Raw genomic sequence first — 22,474 nt, 5'->3', positions numbered from 1 at the left:
ACATTTTTACTACTATTACTACTACTACTTTATTATTGTGTTGCCACATTTTACCCACTGACATTAGTGTTGCTCAGTGCCGTTTTTAGGTTTTCGGGGCCCTGGGCCAGTCACCGTTGGGGGCCCCTCCCCCCTCCCCATAAAAAAATGTTTTTTACGAAAACACGTGTTACAAATATTTTTTACAACATTTCATTTATTACAGAGGTTTTTTTCGGGCCTTTCGAATGGCGAACTCCTCGATTACATCTTTGAAATCTAAATCTCTAAGGACATCGTTCTCTATACTCATAAGCGACAACCATTTGAGTTTCTCCTGGCTCATGCTATTCCTCAGTTCGTTTTTGATCAATTTAAGTTTGGAGAATGATCGTTCACCACTGGCGTTGGTGATAATTAAGCACAAGAAAATTCTTAACGTGGCAGCATGATTGTTACTCTTCAAAAGTTTGTACATGTCATAGATAGGTATGTGATCACCAAACATTTTTTCCTGCATCAAATAATGCAGGTCTCGAACATGTCGCGTTGATCCTCCACAAACGCAAGCAGGGATTCCACCAACTTGAGGGCTACGTCGAGAGGAAGACTTTCACTCTGTAGACTCTTCGACGTCTCGTTGCACCTGACCAAAATGTTGCTCCACATCTCGGTCAGCAGAACAGAGTCCAACGTTTCCAGTATCGCCAAAATGCCTCGAGCTTCGTTTCGCGTTTCCAGAGTTTCCGGTTCGTCATCCATGGTCCTCAGTGCGTCGATTATTGCTGGGTAACACTTGTGCAATGCAGATACAGCATCCGTGCGCGCAGAACACCTGGTGTCCGAAAGTCGTTTCACCACTGTACCTTCCCCGAGAGACTTCTTCAACACGTTCCAGTGATGTGTAGAACTGGCGAAGAAACTGTACAACTTTTGCAGCAATTGAAAGTAGCTTGTCGCCTCTATGATACACCCAGCGGCCTGCCCAACAACGAGGTTCAGGCTGTGCACCAGACATGAGACGAACAGGGCGCAGGTGCAGTGTTCCTCGAGCTTTGCTTGTAATCCATTACACTGCCCTACCATGTTTGGAGCGTTGTCGTATGTCTGCCCACGACAGTACTGTAAATCTATACCGTTTTCTTCAAGAAAAGATACAACGGTATCGGACAGGTACTCTGCTCCATGCCGTTCAATCAGAATGACGTCCAAGAATCGTTCTATTGGGGAGCAGTCCTTCAAGTACCGCACCACGAAAGTGAGCTGATCGACGTGGCTGATGTCAGGGGTAGAATCGACGCTTATCGAGTAGTACTTCGCTTTCTTCAATTCCGAAATGATTTGGCTCAGTATTTGATGTCCCATTATAGCTATGAACTCATGTCAAATGGGTGCTGACAAGTAGGAACATGTCCTGTACCTTTATTCGCATGATTGTGCAAGTGGTCGGCAAAAAATGGATCAAACCTGCTTAACAGTTTCAGCACACCCAAATAATGTCCGTTATGTTGCGATCCGTTGACTTCGTTGCCCCTGCGGAACGACAGACCTCTGGATGCTAAGAATTGTATGACCTCCACGATTCTTCTCAACACCTCTCTCCAGTAAGTCATTTCGTTGTTCAGTTGAGTAGCCAAACCTTCATCAACAAGACCAACGCTCTTCTTCCGTGCCACGTAAGTCAAGATGGCTTGCCTGTGTCCTGGAGTGTTCTCGTGTTCCAAAATGCACGCCCCGGAATGTTTCCAATCGTTGAAGCCTCTGGAAGAACTGAATGCGGTACACGCGGGTGAGAAGAGTCGACACGGAAAGCAGAACAAAACTTTCTATGATCGAGAGTACACAAGCCAGGATCTGTCAACTGTTTCGCCGTTTTGTAGTTTCCGAGAAAACACCGATGGGTTCAGGCATCGAAGTTTCACTTTTCCATCGTGTTCCGTATAACTTCTGGCAGAATCGGAGAAATCGCCATTTCTGTTCTGGAAAAATTCCGGGCCCTTACTTATCCATACAGCGCGATCTTCCTCGGTGAACTGCAACCAGTTCGCTGGGTCGTTAGAAACATGTTTTGGTGTCTGATGAGTTTCCAGCAGTCCTTCAGTTGGAGGTTGTTGCGTCTCTTCACAGCTGGGGGGCCGAATTTCCGGAACAGCAGTATCTGCCGAAGTCGATGGAGTGTCATCTTTTTCAGCAACAGGTGGTGGTGACTGAGCTGTTGTTAACGACAAATATTGGGTCAGATTGGGCAACTTTGCTATCGAAAGTTTTTCTTTCGCAGCTTTTCGTCTCTTTGCCGCGCCGTTCAGATAGGTCCGACCTGACATCTTTCTGCGCTGATTCAACCTGTTAAATTAAATGACAATTATTTTATCGAAATTAAATTAAACTCATATTATAAACTCATATTAAACTCATATTATATTTTATTACATACGTAATGAAAATCACGTAATTATATTCATCAATTCGCTGAAAGTCAGTTCGTCTTATGGTCTTATCCTGTAAACTCGAAATTAATAGATTAATGTCTGCATTATTATATACGTTTTAATCAAAATTGAATTCACGACCTCTGTAGAAAACCTATGCTCAACAACAGGCTTTTGTCGATTGAACTATCAGCCAGTAACATCGAACTCAGAGTATTACCGACAGAGGGAAATCATTACCGACCGTTGATACATTCATTTTTATTTCGAAATATAAGTGGCGGCAGATTCAAATTAACGTGCAAGAAATGTTTTGAACGCAAACTTTTAGGTGGCTTCTTTTGGCGATATCAAGTTATCATGGATGATCAATAATTATATTCAACATTTTTTTTAATACATAGAACATTATTTTCAGATTATTTCACAAACGTCCATTTTTCAGATATTTGTCAAAATAATGACTCAAATTTGACAGAAATACGTTAAAAAATATAAATTAGTATTTTTTCAAGAAATTTCAGTCGATATACTGGATATACCAAAAGGGGGCCGACTCGATTCCAACCCGATTCCAAATCGTTTTTTCGTTCCGCGTTAGAATCGGGTCAGATATTTTAATCTGGAGACCCTCTTGAAACTTTATGCAATAGCCCCCAAATACATTCATTTTCAAAAAGGTGCAGTTAATATTACCACCCCCTAGAAAGGGGAGGTCTAGGGGGTCGTTACTTTTCGTCATTTAAATCCTGTTAAAAACATCCGTTTATGTTACTTTTAACATGTAGCTTGGTTTAATACTTACGCCAATTCATAAAATTTTTTTGCCATTACCTTATCACTGTAATTATTAGAAAAAGTATTCAGATTAATTGTTGGTTTTAAATTGGTTTATTTTTTTCAGGGGCTCCCAAGAAAATTTCGGAAGAAATTATAACTTTTGTTGGAATTTTTAATTCAATTTAATTTTAATAATTTATAATTTCAAAAATTTCAATGATGTTTGTCTGAGAAACATTTTTTCATTCACACGAACTTTTGGGGGCCCCTCAGGACCTCGGGGCCCTGGGCCCGGGTCCAGGTGGCCCATGCCTTAATACGGCGCTGGTGTTGCTAGTTCCCGAAATATTGATAGTCCTCCATGGTAGTAGTCAAAGTCAAGACTTAGCTGAACCTTACTTAAATTATCTGGAAATGCCCGAGAGATGTTTGAAAGTTCTAGTTTTGGTCCAAATAAGTTATCTGGGTAAGCATTGCAACATCATAGAGAAGTGATCATATTAAACTTGAATTTTTTTCAATACACTAAATTCCGAAGTGAAAAATAAGGGGTGTTATAAAAAAAGTTCAATAATTTATATCGGGTATATTCGAGGCGACTCATAATAAATGCCAACATTAGAAATCCTTCACATACCAGTTAACGAAAAAGTTTTAATATTTTTGACAAATTAAAAAAAAATTTCAAAACTCTTTTAGGACTATCCAACTACTATCATGAATCACCCTATATACCTTAACTCGAATCAAAAATTCAGCCAAAAACGATTCGGCAAGCCTTCAGAAGCGGCCAGTCGGAGAAGTAAGCAATTTAATATTTTGTTGAAGCAAACTATGTAGTTGGCTCTGACCAGTCGGCAGACAAATCCACGTTCTTCACTCCGCGCTCTGCTGTCCGAGACAAAACAGCAACGGTATGCCGCGCCGTACCACAGGTATCCCGATCTAGTCGCAAACGAAACGATAAGTTCTTTGTGTGTCGAAACTCGAATGATTTTCGATTGAGGTGCGGTATCGAGTGTGCTATTTTCGCTGACAGTTAAACAAGCGAGTAAAGGTGTGAATATCTGAATAACACCTAAAATAATTCGAGTTTAGTGAACTTGGCGAAAGAGATTTGGGTTCGTGACTATGTGATGTTTTCGGAGGAGTGATCTCAAAGTGGTCGCGAAAATATGGGATTTTCTACGAATCTGCAGGGCAAGATCGCTCACGAGGCGCTGCTGTCCAGACAGGATGCGGAGTTGAGACTTCTGGAGTCGATGAAAAGATGCATCGTTATGAAAGTGAAGTGCGACAGGGATTATGCTGTGGCTCTTAGTTCCGTTGCTTCCCAGGGGTTGAAGTTTGATAGAAGCGATGAGTTATCAGGTGGGTTGCTTTTTAACTGGATAAGTCGCGCGAAATAGGTATGCTTTTAAGTTGGAAAGTCGCGCGATGACGTTTAGACATATCAGTAAGAGAGAAATGAAAAAATGTTCACAAGGCTTCTTCTTTTCCAAAAAACGGGTACTTCAGACTAGAATTATTTGCAATAATTCTAGGATATATTAAATTCATTTTTTTGCAAAGTACATCAATTCGCAATTAACATACAACATTGAAAATATTAGATATAAAACTCGTACAACATTCAAGATTGTATGAGAAAATATAGATAGGTCAAAGAGAACAATTTTTTCAATTTTTCATAGGGAAAAGTTACTTCATATTAGGGGTTACTTAACCTTTTGCCGTAAACTCGTTATAAGGAGTGTCATGTAAGTGATAATAATATTGCCCATTAAAAATTGGCCACAATTGCATGCAATAACTTCTTAATACCTACCTATATTTTTTATTGCCTTTTTTCACAGGCATATACAAATGTAGAAAGTTTAATTTGTAACGTTCGTGGATTTTTTTTAACCAAACATTAAAATAATTCTTCTTTAAAGGTTTTAAAGACACGATGTCTACACCAAATTGGTATCTAAATGTCAAACTCACCACTAAAAAGATTGGGTACCATGTAATATGCCTCAGTAACATCAAGAACACAATTGGTGCAGCAGCATATTTTTCATTGGTTCTTGACTTTGTTGCTCGCTTTGTTATATAGGAATAAATAATATACTTTGGAATATACAATATATCCACAAGCACTTCTTAAATCGGACAAGCCTTGGAGCAAGCGTGTCTCGTGAACATCGCTTTGCAGTTTTTTCAAGCGTGACATGCAAAACTAATGATTTCACAATTTGACGCTCTTTTTTTCTAATTAGTTACGGAAGAAAGAAATGTTTTAACTACACTTTGGGTTGCAAACTTCATGTCAAGTTAGAGAGATGCCATGTATTTTTTTAAACGAAAAGAAAATAAAACTTTTTTCTCCCCAATTAATTAGCGAATAATCAAAACGCAAAGTCTAGTCAAAGTTCTGGAAAACTTAAAAATGTTTTTATCGATAACTTGACGTCAAGTTAGCGAGACACCATGTATTATTTCAAACAAAAAAAAATATTCGCAATTTATTAGCGAGTAATTAGAGCAAATTAACGTTCTAGTCAAAGTTCTGGAAAACTTAATAATAAAAAAGTTGTATTACTAACTTGATATCAAGTGCGCATTACAACGTGTATTTTAAAAAATGAGCAAAAACATATTTTCTTCCGCAACTGATTAGTAACAATATAACGGCACATTGTGAAATCATTTGTTTTGCATATTTCGAAAAGTGTTTCGCTAGTTTGATAAGCATCAGTTTTTCTTCTGTATATTATTTGTATCTTCGAGAAACGGGCTTCTCGGACCATATTATTATCTGAAAAAAAAATCACTTCAATTGCCTGCAGAAGTTACAGTGGTTATAATACAGGGCGTTCCAACGAAAACTTGACCCCCCTGGAAGTCAGAAACTGATGTGTAATCTAAAATTTCAAAGAACACGTCAATTTTTATTTCTAGGGGGACTAATTCTGATATGAAAATCATACCTGAAACTTCACCACCCTGCGGTCACAACTACCCCCCTATTTTTTCAATGGCATGGGGGGGGTCGAGTGATACATCATTTGAGAGGTCTTTTGTCCCTCTATTTCTTCTGTGATTTCTTTCGAAATGGGTTCATTCGTTATCGATAAATTGAATGTTGAACGTTTTATTTAAGAAAAAGAAAATTCGCTGTCGCTCAGTTTATTGAGGAAATCAGCAAAAGTACTATCAATGGCAACACAATCAATGGATGAAGTGTTCAAAATGACCTTCATTTAGTTCCATACAATAATATAGTCTACTTTCGAAAGCGTTCCTTATATTATTGAAGATGTCCGGAGTCGGAAATCGGCATTCCCGAGCAATTTTCTGTCGCAGGTCTTTTGTTCAACGTATTGATGGCTCACGTTGTGGTCTGGATGATTCGTATTATAAATTCTTGCAGCACCTTTAGCACATTCATTATTTCGACAATAGGTTGCAAAAATTTCTATTCTTTCTTCAGTAGAATAAACCTTATTGGAACCTTATTGGAACACAGTGAACAAGGATTACTGAATAATAATTCGTGAAGAAGTGACAGTGGCAAACTATCTACTTTTTGTTCTGTGACAACTAGATTCAACAAAAACTACCAGTGAAGAAAAAACTAACAGTGTCGTCCATTTCAATACGTTTATTATTAATTAAATAAATTCTACAAATACCTGCGACAGAAAATTGTTCGGGAATGCCGTTTTTGAAGAAATATGGACCAACCCGAAATACACACCAATAAGTAACTTTTTAAGGATGTATTGACGCTCTTGGATCTCATGCGGACTGGTATCGTCCCAAATTCGACAATTTTGTTTGTTTACGTATATACCGATTCATTCAGGAATGGGCCTAATCGCTGAAGATGATTTTTCGATGAAAATTAGGGTTAGTTGCCAACTGCTCCAGAGGCGATTGAGCGAACACACGTTGTTGTCTATGGTCGTTTGCACTCAGTTGCTGGGCCAGTTGAATTTTGTACGTGTGCAGGTACAAGTCACGATGAAAAATTCGCCAAATTGTGGTCTGCGAAAGGCCATATATTCTTGTGAGCGACATGAAATCGATTACCTTGAATTCTTCTGGATCCTCCCACAAACAGCGGCAATGTTTTTGGCAGATTTTACGTTTCGTCGACGTACGGGTGTTGGCCGATCGTTTACTAAACCAGTCGACTCAAATTTTACCACCACATTGCGAATAGTTTTTTCGATAGGACAATTATGGCTACCATAAAATGGGCGAAACGCGCGGTGCGTTGCCCGAACAGAACACCCATTTCACCAAGATGGCCATTATCAATTGTCAAGTGAAAATTAAACCACCTGCAGTGTTGCCAACTGAAAGAACTTGTGCGAAAAGTTGATGTCAGAGATCCGCCATGGAAAAATAGACGCATACTCGAATAATAACCTTAAAACAAGCCTTAGACCGAATGATCATGCTGTGTAGGCTTTAACGGATTTCTGAAACGTCATCTCCAAAAATGTGCAGACCAGGACTAATAACCCGTTAGATCCAATGATCTTTGTTTTACTTTTTTATTATTATTCTTCTTTTATTTTTATCACTTTCCTACGAGGGCGTCGAAAGGTAAATTTTTCGAAAAAAAAATGTATAGATCAATCGCTAATCGGTAAGTACACAGAACATAAAAGGGCAAAAAGGTGGTTTGGACCCCCCGTTTCACCAAAAATGTAACACTGAATGTTAATTAGCCTGAAACAGTCTGAGGTAAACACCAGTCTGCTGAGAAAATATGGCAGGGTGTTTAAAAAAAAGCATTATATCCACAAAAAACAAAACCCAACAAATGCGCGAAGACATTGAAAATACACAAATTTTGCTATTTTGAATAAACGAGTTTACCCCACCTTATATTCATTAGGAATGGAATCACGTGATTTTTTTGAGGCGGATAAAGTAACCACATCTTACGGTACCAAAATCGTCCTGGCCTGTAGGTTGTACAGATCAATTCAAAAAATGAAAAAATTCGTGATAAGATTATCATATAGGAATCAACTATGAAATTGATTTTTGATGAAAACAAAAAATTTCATTCTCCTATGAAGCTCTGACATGCCGTGTTTTTCAGACGAAAAATTACGTTTTGGTCTGCGGGTCCAAATGTATATCATGACACAAGAGCAAAAAAGGAGTTTTTTTGTCGAATGTTACAACCTAGAGTAATAGTATATCACTCTATGGCATATCATTTCAGTTATATCATTTTTCTTTCACTGAAATTTGCAAAAAAGTTCAATATATTGTTTCCATAACTTCACTGGCTCAAGGAATATTGAATCAAGACGAAAAATAATCAATTTCAGTTTGTTGCACCTACTGTCCAAAATCTTGGAATGTTGTTTTTCACAATCTAAATAATCAACTCAACCGTTGCACTGTCAACAAAGAGTACAATTATCAACATAGTGACACGGGAGCACATTATGCAGATTCAGTTGTGATTTTCGAATCTCAATCACATATTTCATAGTGATGCTGCTCAATGAATGGCCAGCAAGATCACCAGATTCAATCTGCTGAAGTATTTTCTTTGGGGTTATTGAAAATTAAAATTCATTTCAAGATATATTTTGATAGATCTTGAAAAATTCTATGTGTTCTTCAAATAAATAACACAATAATTCTTCCGTGATGATAATTGAGCAATTTTCACACATAACACATAATTTTGATTTTTTGAACTGAAAAAGACCAATTCCACATATGCGTTCCACCTTTTGGAGAACAATCACGATTTCCACATTAACTACGACATACTTCCTTACAGAAAGTGAAGGACATAAATTGAACCTGCTGGAGGCCTCTGGAAATCAATAAGGGCAAACAGTGAAATTCCATATTGAACGTACAAAAAAGGTTAACCACTCACCATTGTTAAACCTTTTTTCATAATGTTAAGAACTATTTATATTCAAAAGGTACCTGCTGTCCAAGAAATATTGTAATGGTTTTTCAAATTCTACCTGTTATATCATTTACCAATAACTAATTAAGGGAGGTAAGTACTACTGTCGTATATAAGAATTGTAGACCCAGTGTGTGTACTATTACTACCGATGAAGCCACGGTCACAAATTTTATTTGTGAAAACTTCTCAATTATTATTATGGATAATGTTATTTATTTTCATCAAGTAACTGGTCAGTGTATCCATAACACACTGATTAACAGTTTTATCTAATAGATAAAACAAAGTTGCGAAACCGTGGTAGTTACACCATTTATAACTCAAGAACGGCTGAACCAATTATCATTATTTTTGATTTGTTGAATTTGTCTCCTAACTATTGAAAAAAAAAATAAGTATTAGACATGATGCGCACAAAAACAATTGAAGTTATGCCATTTGTGCGCATATGAATACCTAATAGATGCAAGTCAGCAATATCTTCACAGTGTTATGTAAAATGCCGCGAGCAACAAGATCGAATATTTCTTAACGAAGCCGTAATGCAATAGACTGCAGAATATTGCGAATCATTACATTGAAGATGAAGAAGAAATCGCACGAGAGAAGCGTCGTGTTCAGTGTTGCCAGGTCTAGTGTTTTTGCAATTTACTAATGACTCATAGTTCTTCAATAATTATCGATAGTGTAAATTTCCTGTATATAGTTATAACAAGTTATAAAACAACGTTTTTTCCAATCCTCGAAGCAGTTCTAATATGCACTTTTTGGTATGTTCTTGAGCTCTCTCAGCGATTCGGTTTTCATCTCATCAATCGTCGCAAATCACCGTCTTTTCAGAGGTCTCTTCAATCTTGGGAACAGGAAAAAGTTGCAAGGAGGCAAATCTGGAGAATATGGTGGCTTAGGAATGATTACGGTGTTGTTTTGATCAAAAAATTACGAACAAGCAATGACGACTGAGCAGGTACATTTTCGTGATGCAAAAGCCATGACATTTGGGCAAAACCTTGATATTTGATCGACCTCGGCTTGCTATTTTTGGTCTTGGCTCTCCTGGGTTCTTTTGGGACGATTGGACTTTGGTTTCGATGTCATAATCATACACCCATGGTTCGATACTCCTGCGACGGTTGTCATTGGTCGAAATTCAGCAATTTTGGAACGAACTTCGCTGCCACACGCTTCATAGCCTAAATTTCAAAAAAATTGCATGGCATGAGCCCGCCGATATTCCGACATCCACAGCAACTTCTTTAATAGTGATTCGACGATTTTCCATAACAATTTTCTTCACTTTCGGTTGTTAATGTGCTGGGGCTTTCAGGGCGAGCGTCATCATTTACTTCTTCTTGACCTTCTATGAAAAGCTTATACCACTTGTAAACATTTTTCTGACACTGAATACAATCACCGTAAGCCACTGTCAACATGTCAAGTGTTTTTGATCATTTAATACTAATAATTACACAAAATTTGATCCATTTTTTGTTGGTGAGAGTTTTTGTTCAGGAACCGCCAGCCACAACAAAAGAGAGGGGTAATTCAAACGTTGGTTGGTTGTCGACTTGGACAAATCAGATGTAGCCGAACATGCTGTCAACAAGGAAGGCACTCATATTATCGCATTAGAAAATACGGTAATACTCGATAAAACTCAAAAGAAATAAAAAAACACAGGAATAATTTCAATAGAAAAGGAGAGGCATTGAACATCTATAAAATCTGGTTACCTGTCCTTATGGGTACACAAACAAGGTTAGGTAATCCAATTGAGAGAAACCAAGCCGCGTCCACTATTTTTTAAGGGCAAAACACAAGCACTACAGGAAAATCCTTAAGGTGGTGAGCAGCCATACACAGTTGCGTATTTCTGATATGTACCACCCTTGGTGAAATCAAATGTTCCAAGTCCCTTGAACACCTCCCGTGAAAGTATCTATAAAAAAGACACTCATCTCCAACCTTTCATCGATGTTCCAGACTATCAAGGTTGCAAGTGATGCTAGCGTGTCCAATCAGGCGGATGGCTCTTTCCTGGATGGAATCCAGCAGTTTCAGGGAATGTTTGGGGGCGGAGCTCCATACATGAAAACAATACTCCAAAGAAAGTCTGATCTTAGCTTTATAAAGCATCAAAAGTTGCTGAGATGTGTACAGTTTTCTGGTTCTGAACAGTGTTCCAATCTTTTGAGATGCAGTCTTTGCAATTCCAGCGACATGATTGTGCCAAGACATATTGGTATCCATTTTAATCTCCAACAAACTTATCGAATCAGAAAGCGGAATTGTCTGACCTGACTATTTTATATCCGGTTCGGAGACATTTATCTTTTTGGAGAAAATCGATGCCTGCGTTTTTGTGGCATTGAATTGAACCTGGTTACTTTCACCTCAATTCGAAATTACTTCTAGATCCTCATTAAGATATTCAACCTCCTGCTGCCGGTGCATCCACAGCCCATGTCCTGGAATCCAAAGGTAATGACGAGACGAGTGTGCTGTCGTCAGCAAAGCAATATATTGGATTCGTATTTTTTTCCAATAAGTCGTTGATATACAATAAAAAAAGGGTTGGAGACAATATGGATTCCTGGGGAACAGCAACGTTGATGGTAAAAGTATTCGAGAGATATCCATCGATGGCCACTTGCAGGGAACGTTCTTTCAGGAAGCTGAAGAGCCACACACAAAAGTGATCCGAAAAGCCATAGCATCGAGTTGTGGCCAGCAAACCCTCATACCACACACGGTCAAATGCCTTAGATATCAAGTTCAACAGCTCTTCACTCTCCATGTTTCTCGATTGCGTTATTATTCCAAATATGGGTGACATACGATAAAAGGAAGCCTGCCGATCATTGTTTTCCGAAAGCCATATTGATGATGCTCAAGATGTTAACGCCTTCCAAATATTTGAGGTTATGGTGGTTTACGACTTTCTCCATGATTTTTGATTTCACTGATAGCAAAGTGACTGGTCTATAGTTATTTGGAAGAGTTTTCTTGCCTTTTTTGGAAATAGGCTGAGCGCGAGCAATCTTCCAACAAGAAGGAAAAACCATTTTCTTGTAAGACAGGTTGAAAAATACTGGTACGAGTTCACTTCATCGGGAACAGATGAGCTGTTTCAAAATTCGCTTGACTAGATGCTGTCGAAAAGTAATTTCCAGCATTGTGGATTGTAGTGTGGGAATAGTGAGTGGTGCCTTTCTCAGAAAGTTGACTGTGGAGTGGGACGCAAATTATTCAGCTAGTAGATTTGCTTTGCTATGGGCGTTGTTGCAATCCGCTTGTGTTAGTGGTGGAAATGTGGATTAACATCTTCAGTTACCGACCAGAACGATCTAGACCCGTTGGAATTGGCAAGCAATCCAAATGTAATAAGTTCATCCCATTCAGCTGATCTGTAATGCCAAACTTTGCGCGGCTCAGATTGTTCCTCAACATTAATCGATAATTCACTCGATACTGAGTTTGTGATCACATGATCCCAATGGAGACCTTACGGTGAGTAAGAAAATTTCTAGATTGGTTGTTAGGTATAGATCTAGAAGACTAGCATATTCTCCGTCACGGTCAGGAATCCTGGTTGGCTCATTCATAATGTGAGTAAGTCCGCTGCTTATTGCAAAAGCATTAGCTTCACGACCTTGTTCGTTGTTGATATTTGAAAATTTGAGCCATTGTATATTGTGGACATTGAAGTAACCGAATATGGAAATTTTGGCACTGGGATACAATAATATAAAACCAAAGTCGAATACGGGCATCGTAGTTAATGCGGTGAAACGACGGGAACAACAACTCGAGCACCAACTCGGGCACTGCGACTATATCGCCTTTGATAATGTCTACTATAGTAGTAGACGAAATGCCAGGCGTATTGGTGGCGTGTTGTGTGGAGCATGCGTATTCTACCAAATTGTTTTATTGTGTGTTCAGTTCGAGTGTAGATGTTTCCACCTTTCCAAGATATGCAGGATCTTTCATGTTCTTTCAAATGAGTTCTCACATTCCGTAGGATGGTACCGACGTACACCAACCCCCAGAAGAACGGAACCCGGTAAACAACTGGATTGAAAACAGTGTCTTTGTGGTCGAACAAAGATAACTTATGTGTTGGATTAGAAAATCTTTTTGACTTGGTTTTTTGAGAATTCCCCTCAAAAAAATGCCTTCCTTATAGTAAGTTCTTCGTTTCTTTTCTTCGTGTGTTTAGTGTTTTTCACTTGTTGCTTCAATTATTTTACCAGATCACTTCTGTTTTTCTAATTTTTTGTTTCGTGTACTTGTCTAACAATTAACTGAAACAGAGAGAACATTCTTCGCATTTACCATCTTCCAGTATTATCTATCTAGAATCACAATAGGTCAACATACCGATTCTGTCGTAAGTAAATGAAGCCATTCTATTGGCAACATTATGGTTTTAATAGAAAGGATTCATGAAGAAATCTATTCAATCACCCCAGAAATGACAGGCAATATTCAACAAGCCGTTGTCTTGCCGTTGTCATTTTCAAGCAGTAATTTGAATATTTAATATTTTTGAAGTTTCAAAAATAATATTATAAAATGTATTTGCTACTTCTGAGATACAGTGTACTTCAATAATGATGTGTTTGAAAGTTCGTCTTGTTTCTATTTGTAGCAATTTTAAGTTATTACTTCGCTCACAATAATTATTCGGTGAGCAAACTGATAAAGTCGGTTCGGTTGGCAAATTGTCTCATTGCTTTACAAATTGGGTTGCACATATAATTGCTCAACTAGTACAAAAAAGGGAAACATACATACAATGCATTCTTCAACTATCATAAACTCAACAACTGGAAAATATATACAAAATGCACTTGAATTCAAAACTGACATTTTTGTAGGAAGATAACCATAAAATATTTTTGTCTGGAGGCATTGACAATAATCTAGTATTTTCATCTTCAAAATGGGGATGTAATAATACTTCAGTATGACATTATTATAATATATTATAAAAATAGGCAGAATTGAAAATCGTAAATATCCAAAAGGAATTGAATGCGAGGCTAATTTACTTGGAGTCGAACATTGCTTCAAAATTATTTGACCAAAACGTGTTTTGTATGCGTGCGAATATTTGTCTTGCCAACATTGGATCTTCTTGGGTATTCATTCATTCTGTATCTGTAGAGTAGGGAGGGTGAGTGTAAGCCCACGCACTTAGGCCACATGTGACCCATTGTACATCCTCCCAAGGAGTTGTCCTCCTAGGTCGTCGTCCATCCTGTCCTTTCCAGGAAGGTGGACAGGTCGCTGGGAGACATCTCCTTTATATCGGCAGGTGTAGGCCAAGACTCGCCGAACACACACTCTCTTATTGACGATAACTCCGGGCACTCGCACAGGACATGCCTGACAGTCTCATCTTCCTGTTCACACATCCTGCATAGAGGTGTGTCCACTAGCCCCATATTATGTAGGTGTTTCCTTTGCTGACAGTGGCCAGTCAGAAATCCTACTGTAAGGCGTAGATTTTTCCTGGTCATCGCCAGATATTTCTTCGGCGCCAGCTTCCCAGGGTCGCCCAAGGTGATCCTGGCAAGATTACATCCTTTGATTTCATCCCATCTCTTTAAAGATTGAGCATGGGTGTATCATTTGACTAGTTCCGCAATTGTTGAAGTCATCAGGCCGTGGGTGCCGCTTGGTCCTAAAATTCTTAGTCCAGCCGCTTCCTTGGCTAAAGAGTCGGCAATGCGATTACCTTTACTCCTTTCGTGCCCTTTAATCCACCTCAGGATATTCATTCATTCTCTTTTGATTTGTGGACTGTCCGTCTTGATCCAGACAAACAAAATACTTTTTCGACTCCTACATTTCTTTCTCTATTAGTCAACAACTTTTTATCCAGGACTTATTGACATAACATAAAATATATAGAATGATACTCAGAATATTAAAAATGAACATAACGAAAATGAAATATACTTATGATGTACTGTTTGGAACCTTTGGTGTAGTAATGAATATTACTGGAGGAAAAAACTCCAGTAATATTAAAATGAAATATCTCCAACAGTTGAATGAATAAAATGGGTTAAAATTTTTGTTTTTTAGATCATCGAGGAAAAGGTTATAATACAGTGTGAAGGACTTAAGATGAAGACACTCCTGTATTTTAGTCATTTTTGAAAGCAGAGATTAGATTTTTGTTAGAGATGTAGACCTTCATGGGCCGCACTACACTACCTACTGCGATCTCGTGGAAAGGGAAAATTCTCGAAATATTGCTTCATGTTAGAGATACCGAAATGAGTTATTTGAAAAAGTTGCTTAGAAATCGATTTTAAACCTACATACCGAATTTCAACCCAGTACTCAAGAGGTTTTATATTTTGCTGACAATACGCGGTTGTATATATCTTTTTCCAACTTGAATACAGTCAGTTCATTATTATAAATATTGTTATGCAAGTAAAAAAAAAAACTCGACACAATTCAGTATATTAAAAGGTGCTAACGAATGTAGCCCGGTGCAATGATGATGTGTGCACTACGTTGCACACAACAAGAAATACTCGAGGAGTCACTAACAAAAGCCAACCACCACTAATCGGCGGTTTCAGTTAAAAGACCCAGCATTCCAAGGAAACAACCAACATGCCCACGTAGGCAACTATATTTACCTGAGAGACAGCAGAGACCAGAATACTGAAAGATGCTGAAAAAATAGAAAACTAATATGAGTAACTCTAAAGTAGAAAAACTCACAGACATAACACTTTACTTCCCAGCAGATTATAGAGCCTCGTGGTTGTATAATTTTGTATCCTCAGTTAATTCTATGATATCTTCCTTGCTGTTCTGATTCTTGTTGATATACTATTGCCCAAGTGATTCGGCCTTCCTGTTTTCCCTCCTCTTTGATCACATTCGGTTGTGGAGAGGACAACTAAATATGTATAGAAAGAATTCGTTGCTCCACTAAGATCGTTGGGTAGTGGAGAATACAACGGCGATTTGATTTTTTTTATAAAGAATATTTTCACCTGATCCACCTGCTTCCAAAACTACCTGCCACGAGACAAAGGACTATTGGAGTCACCAGGCTATTCGGACAGCGGTGACGTGAGTCTATGTAACCACTTTAAGAGCTCGACAGGAGCTCTGTTATTGGTCCATTCTGCCTTTGGAGAGAATTTGCCTCTCAGAGACGCCTATCAGTGTGGGGATGATTGAGTTCACGAAGATTTAATTATTGCTCCTGTATACTGCGGGTAAAAATGCATCTGTCAACTACGGGAGTTGGACACAGGGCTGTTGTGTAGGAAACGACCAAGAATTCGCATTTATTTTAAACTCAGACACGTTGGGAACTTCTGGAGACCGGCAGCAGCCAATGTGTCCCAGAAGGGTATTTCATAAGCTGTAGTGCATGATAAAGAATGATAATTCCGAAAGTAAATGATACTAGAGGTTGCAATTCTGCAGCGACCAAAGTTCATTGTTTTAAGGTATATAGATCGATCTTTCCTACTGCGGTTTCAGGAACACCATTTAGAGCTGGACACTGGTTTCAATAGTTGTGCAGCGGATTTTTATCCCAATCATCAAAAATTTATCATTTTTCAATGAACCGGAAAGAATACCTAATGCCAGGCTATATTCGTGAGAGGTCGAAGAGGAGAGAGTCACTCTTGACCAGTCACGTGCGGGTTGTTCAGCCGATCCGCTCAGACGATCGGGGCATTTTTACCGTTCCAGTGTTTCGTAAAGCTGGTGTCAAATTTTGTTGATCTTCATTGTTTTCGAGTTGAAATTGTTGCCATGTTTGTAGATTCCAATTGCTTCACGAACTAATCAGTAGTAAAAGCCTGATAAGTGGATAAGAAGTTGGGTGTCCTCGAAACGTATCCTGTGTTCACCAGTGCTTGCTTATACTTTGCCAAGAAAGCATGCGGTAAACCCCTAGGTTCGATTTGAGGCTTCGTTTATCTCTTGCACCAAGATCAATAAAAGTTAGATACTACCTTTACAAAACACTAGTACGCTGAGAATGCAGGACAGTCTGATCAGATTGGATGTATCGTAGTAAATACTGATCGATAGAGAATTTTGTACTCTATATATTGATGCTGGTAATTTTTCCAAATTTTGCATCTATTCAGCTTATCACTATATGATGTCTTTGAGCGATTTTTGGCCAATTTGTCTCTATCAATTCAAATTGAACCAAAGCGCTGCTGAAACAGCCCGATGAATTAACCGGGCATTTGTCAATAATCCTGTTTTTCCGTTAACCTATTGTCGCACCCCTACGAACGACAGCCCTCAGAAGTCGAAACCTGTGCGAGCTAAGGACTAACGAAGTCTTACCTTTCAACGCGTGATTCCTAATAGTGTTAATCAACGTCCTTTTTGAAGTTGGTTTGCGAAATTTCGATTAAAGATTTTAGCGTCGCAGATAAGCCCTGAAGAGTTCGACCTACAGTGATTCAGGACAAGGATTTGAGGACCCTGGTAGAGACTGATCCATCACAAATGATGCGTGGGATGGCGAAAGAACTGGGCGTCAGTGCCCATGCGGTTTTTGACGGCTTGAAACGTGTTGGAAACGTCAAAAAGCTCGAAAAGTGGGTGCCACATGATTTGAACCATCAACATAAATCGTCACGTTTCGAAGTCTGTTCTTTGCTTTTGCCCAACCAAAACGATCCTTTTTTGGATGCGATCGTCACGTGTGATGAAAAGTAGATCCTCTGATGAGTCACCCAGGCATTTTCCAAAGGCGAAAACCCACCAAAAAAGACCATGGGTACTGAATGGTGATCAGTAGCTGGTGTGATTAACTATAACTTTCGGCAATCGGGCCAAACCATCACAGCAGAGTCCTATAGTGAGGAAATTGACGAAATGTACCAAAAATTGCGTCAGCAGCAACTGTTACGCCATACAATAGCTTTCTCAAGCGCAAAAATTATTTTACGTTTAAGAAAGCTATTGTAAAACCCTTTATAGTAAAACCCTTCATATAGTAAAACCCTTTATAGTGAAAATCATGCAATAAACTGTATTAATTAAATTCGATAACTTTCTTACTGGTAGAACCTTCGCCAATCAGGACCAGGCAAAAACATCCTTCGTTGACTTCTTCGAATCCCGAGCACTCAATGTTTATAGAGACGAAATCAATCTACTTTTCTTGCGTTGCCAAAAGTGCAATGATCCAAATGGCGCTCATTTCGATAAAATTGAATGAGTATTCACTGAGATATTATAGTTTGAAGTAGAGTCATAATAACGAACAAAACTTTTTAAGCAGTCAATAACTTGCGTCTACGAATAAGCCATTGATTCTATGATCTAGTATCTAGTGTGTTGCCGTTTCGGTACAATTGAACTGAATTCCTTAAAAAATAGTGCGATTCATAAAGTCACTAAAACTTTTCATTGAAGTGACTATTTTTAGTACAAAATCGACTTTCTTGAAAAAGCTCTCCTTCGGTCTGAAAAGAGATTCAGCCCGACAAAATAACGACGCAAAAAAACAGATATCGTATTCCACAGGTGTTGTAATTTTCTATAAGTGTTCCATAATCAATGTAGAAATTATGAATACACTGATGCGTTACTTGATGAAAATTAATAACACTATCCATGATAATAAATACACAATTTTTATAAAGTGAAAATGTATAATTACAAGTATCATTATGGATACTGTACAAATTGACTGTTTATTATTCTTTCGATTAAAGTTGAAACAGATTCTTCGGTGGTTATTTTCTGAATATGTTTATGTTTATATGCTTCTGTACATTTTGTACAAATTAGGTACATTTTTGGTAAGAAATTCAGTAAACTTTTAAAGGAACTTCAAGCGTCTGAGTGTGCACAACGCTAGAGAAAGCTATTGAATAGCTATTATGCGAAAACTTCTGTCAATATTGTTGAACTTTTCAGAAACAGGAGTATTTATATTAAAGATCATAAAAAATTTTGTATGGACCCAGGATGGTCAACCAAGGGCTTCCTCAAGGAGCCGTATTGAGTCCTATCTTATTTAACATCTACACAGCAAACTTGCACGAAGTCTTCGATCATCCCATAAAATGTATTTAATATGCGGAAGATATCTATATTTATACAGTCCATGAGACGTATTCCAAATGTGTAGAAGACCTTAGATACATAATGTAAGTATTGCCTCAAAAATTGGTTAATTGAACATGGTTTCTCCCTTGCTCCAGAAAAATCAGCTGTGATGTTCTTTACTCGGCATAGACTGAGAGCCGGCGACAACATCAATCTTGGCTCTCTGTCTATCCCAGTTGTACCCAATTATAAATATTTAGGGTTAATTTCAGATAATAAGCTTAGATGGAAGAAGCATATCAACTATGTTGAAACCAAATGTCAAAAAGGCATAAATATTCTCAAATGTGTCTGTAGAAATCGATGGGGGCAGATCCCAGAACTTCATTATTGTTCTGTAGGTCGTTCATTCGATCCATACTTGATTACGGATGTATATTGTATGGATCAGCTGCAGATTCGAATCTGTTACTAATAGACCGAGTGCAAGCAAAAGCTTTAAAAATTTGTCTTGGCGCCTTTAAATCATCTTCAACCCCAGCTTTATGTAGTAATAACCTGATGGGGGCCATTTACAGTATATCAAGTGAAAATCTCGTTAATTAATACTGGAACCACAAAAATAATCCCCCTTTGGCTGAAGCCTTCGCCGCAATATCAGAGAGGATAAATGACATCAACTCTCAGAACATATTGTTTCAGCTGGAATTTGCTATGTTGATGTTCAAACCAACGGTCATATTCCCCAACTTCCCAGTGAATTCTCAACTCAATCAAGCTCTAACAAAATCGTTACTGGGAACAATTGAATCTTCCAACACAATATACTGTGAGGGGTCTAAAAGTGATCATGGCACTGGAAGTGCATTACATATACAAAACAAAAATATTATTTCTCAATTGCACCTCCCCAATAATACTTTGATTTACACAGCAGAGGCTTATGCTATACTTCAAGCTCTTTTGTGGGTTAAATATAATGGCAAAGCTAGTTCAGTCATTTTATCGGATTCCAAATCTGTCCTTCTTTCCCTTACTAACTACAAAAGACATATCGATAAAAATTCATTTATTTTTGAAATTATTGAAACTTTAGAGTACTTCCACAGTAATAAAATTGACATTGTTTTCATTTGGATCAAAGGCCATTTGGGTATTGCCGGAAATGAAAAAGTAGATGTGGCAGCGAAAGGAGCCACGTCTCTAGACGTGGGACTATATCTTGCTCCCCGCAAGGTATAGTCTCAGACGTTAGATATGAAATACGACTAAATTGGGGGAGACTCTGGAAATAATTATCTTCCAAATCAAAAAATCATTATTCATTAATCCACCCCACTATCCCTAAAAGTATCCCCCGCATAGACAACTTAAACTTTTCAAGATTTTACGCCACTATCATCACATGAATCATGGTAAGTTTTCTGCATATCTGGCAAAAATAGGCATTGAAGTGAATCCATTATGGTCTTGTGACATATTGTGACATATTGATATAAATAACATCATATTCACATGTCCAAACTTCGAACTGTACCGGACGGATTTGTTAAATAATTTGCTTTCCTCGAATGTTTCGTTTACAACCAATATAACAGTGCTTTTAGCTACACTCAATGAAAAAATATACAACATAATTCTAAAATTCATAATGAAATCTAAAATATCAATATGAAAAGTAATAACTCGATTGATTAGAAAATTCTGTGGCAAAATAAACTCCGGTTTGATGCCACGGGAGGGTTGAAAAACTGTCCAGTCTCACAATAAAGTGTTGCTTGAATATGTTATGGATTTTCATCAATTATCGGCCAGTTCCATCACATAACTTCAGGAAGAATTTCCAACAGACGACGACCTGAAAACCCGAAACGACAACTTTAAAGGATGGCTGCAAAAACTTGAATTTCTACTTTGTGAATTACTTGATATATTACTTCAATATATCTTTTCAGGAAAATGGTTAAGGCTTTCGCGATCGAGATTTTCAGTTACACTATTTTTCGCGTTTGAAGGCCGTCGATTTTTGGAATTTCCTCCTGACGTTTCGTGAGTCAATTTGAATGTACTTTACGCAGCCGTAATATTCAGTCATCGGAGATAACTCAGGATGTATAAACCTCTGAAGATGCTATCCACTCGCGCATTGAAACGTCAGGAAGAAATACTAAAAATCGACGGCCTTCAAACACGAAAAAAAGTGACACCAATCTTTTTAGCTTCTATGAGATTAAATCTTTCACAGATTTTTGGTTGATTGTTGTCAATGATGAACAAAATATCACAACAAGCAATTTGAGAATATATCTCTTAAGAACGCCTGCAATAAAACATTAATAATCTTCATGAATCGTTAACGAAAAATAACGAATACTAATCCTTACTGACGCAAATTGTTAATATGCAAATGTCAAATTTTCGACCAAAACCTTTTCAGTATTTATTTCAGTTTTTCACTTTGTTTCGTTGTTCAGTCCTAAACTGAACTATGTTTTCCCAATGTATAATACATGCTATATTCAGCTAGAAACGCTGATTTACAAGGAGAACACAAAACTTGGAGAATGTGCTGAAAGATGTGGCAAGAAAAATATTCAGGAGAAAGTTCTAATGAAAGGATAGTAATAAGGAATATCTAGACCACATATATTTTTTTCTTCATTTTTTATATCGCAATTTCATATAATTCATAATTTTATATCGATTAATTTTCAAAAATTCTGGTAAAGTAAAAGGTTCTTATATCAATGCTACTCCTTTTTATATGCAGAATTGAAGAAGCCAACCATTTTAGGCTTATCCTGATGGATAGGCCTAAAAGGGTTCTATTCGAAAAATATGAAAATTATCAAAAAGTGATTTGCCTTCATAGTATTTTGTCACAAAATTATTGTTATAAAAATGGAAAATCATTACGAAATTTTGTTAAAAATGAAATCAGTTAAATTATTCAATTCTTTGTAAAAGGAACGTCGAGATATCAAAACATATTTTGAATTATGATATATTATTTTTTACTGTATATCTTCAGCATTGTGAATGAAATAGTCACAATAAATATTTTTGATTGATTTTTAGGTAGAAAGCTTACTGTGTTGAAAAGTTTACATTGGAGCAAATATGTAAAAATGAAGAAACAATGGTCTGGCTGAGTTTTTGGCAAATAATTTCTGAAAAAAATGTCAATGGTATTTGCAACATTTGATTATGAAAAAAACAGGCAAGATAAGATTGGGGTGGTGCTGCAATTTTAAATAAATCA

General features: G+C 37.6%; 2 protein-coding genes across 3 annotated transcripts in view; one reads left to right on the top strand and one right to left on the bottom strand.

Moving 5' to 3' along the window:
* Positions 1-498: 498 nt before the first annotated feature.
* LOC111502580 (zinc finger MYM-type protein 1-like) lies at positions 499-1,344 on the bottom strand. The gene has a single exon (XM_023156695.2). The coding sequence runs from the start codon at positions 1,342-1,344 to the stop codon at positions 499-501; it is 846 nt and encodes a 281-aa protein (XP_023012463.2).
* A 2,681-nt stretch (positions 1,345-4,025) lies between these two features.
* Positions 4,026-22,474, top strand: part of FER (tyrosine-protein kinase Fer) — a 172,529-nt gene continuing 154,080 nt past the window's right edge. For both annotated transcript variants that reach the window (XM_023156688.2, XM_023156687.2), the window contains exon 1: positions 4,026-4,559. In XM_023156688.2, coding sequence (XP_023012456.2) covers positions 4,364-4,559 — 196 coding nt within the window. In that variant the 5' untranslated portion in view covers positions 4,026-4,363. The remainder of the gene's footprint in view (positions 4,560-22,474) is intronic.

The sequence above is a fragment of the Leptinotarsa decemlineata genome, unplaced genomic scaffold (assembly GCF_025532065.1).
Source record: "Leptinotarsa decemlineata unplaced genomic scaffold, Ldec_3_MD MMD2_tig00000026_RagTag_RagTag, whole genome shotgun sequence".
NCBI lineage: Eukaryota > Metazoa > Arthropoda > Insecta > Coleoptera > Chrysomelidae > Leptinotarsa > Leptinotarsa decemlineata.
This window is presented reverse-complemented; position numbering and strand designations above follow the sequence as displayed.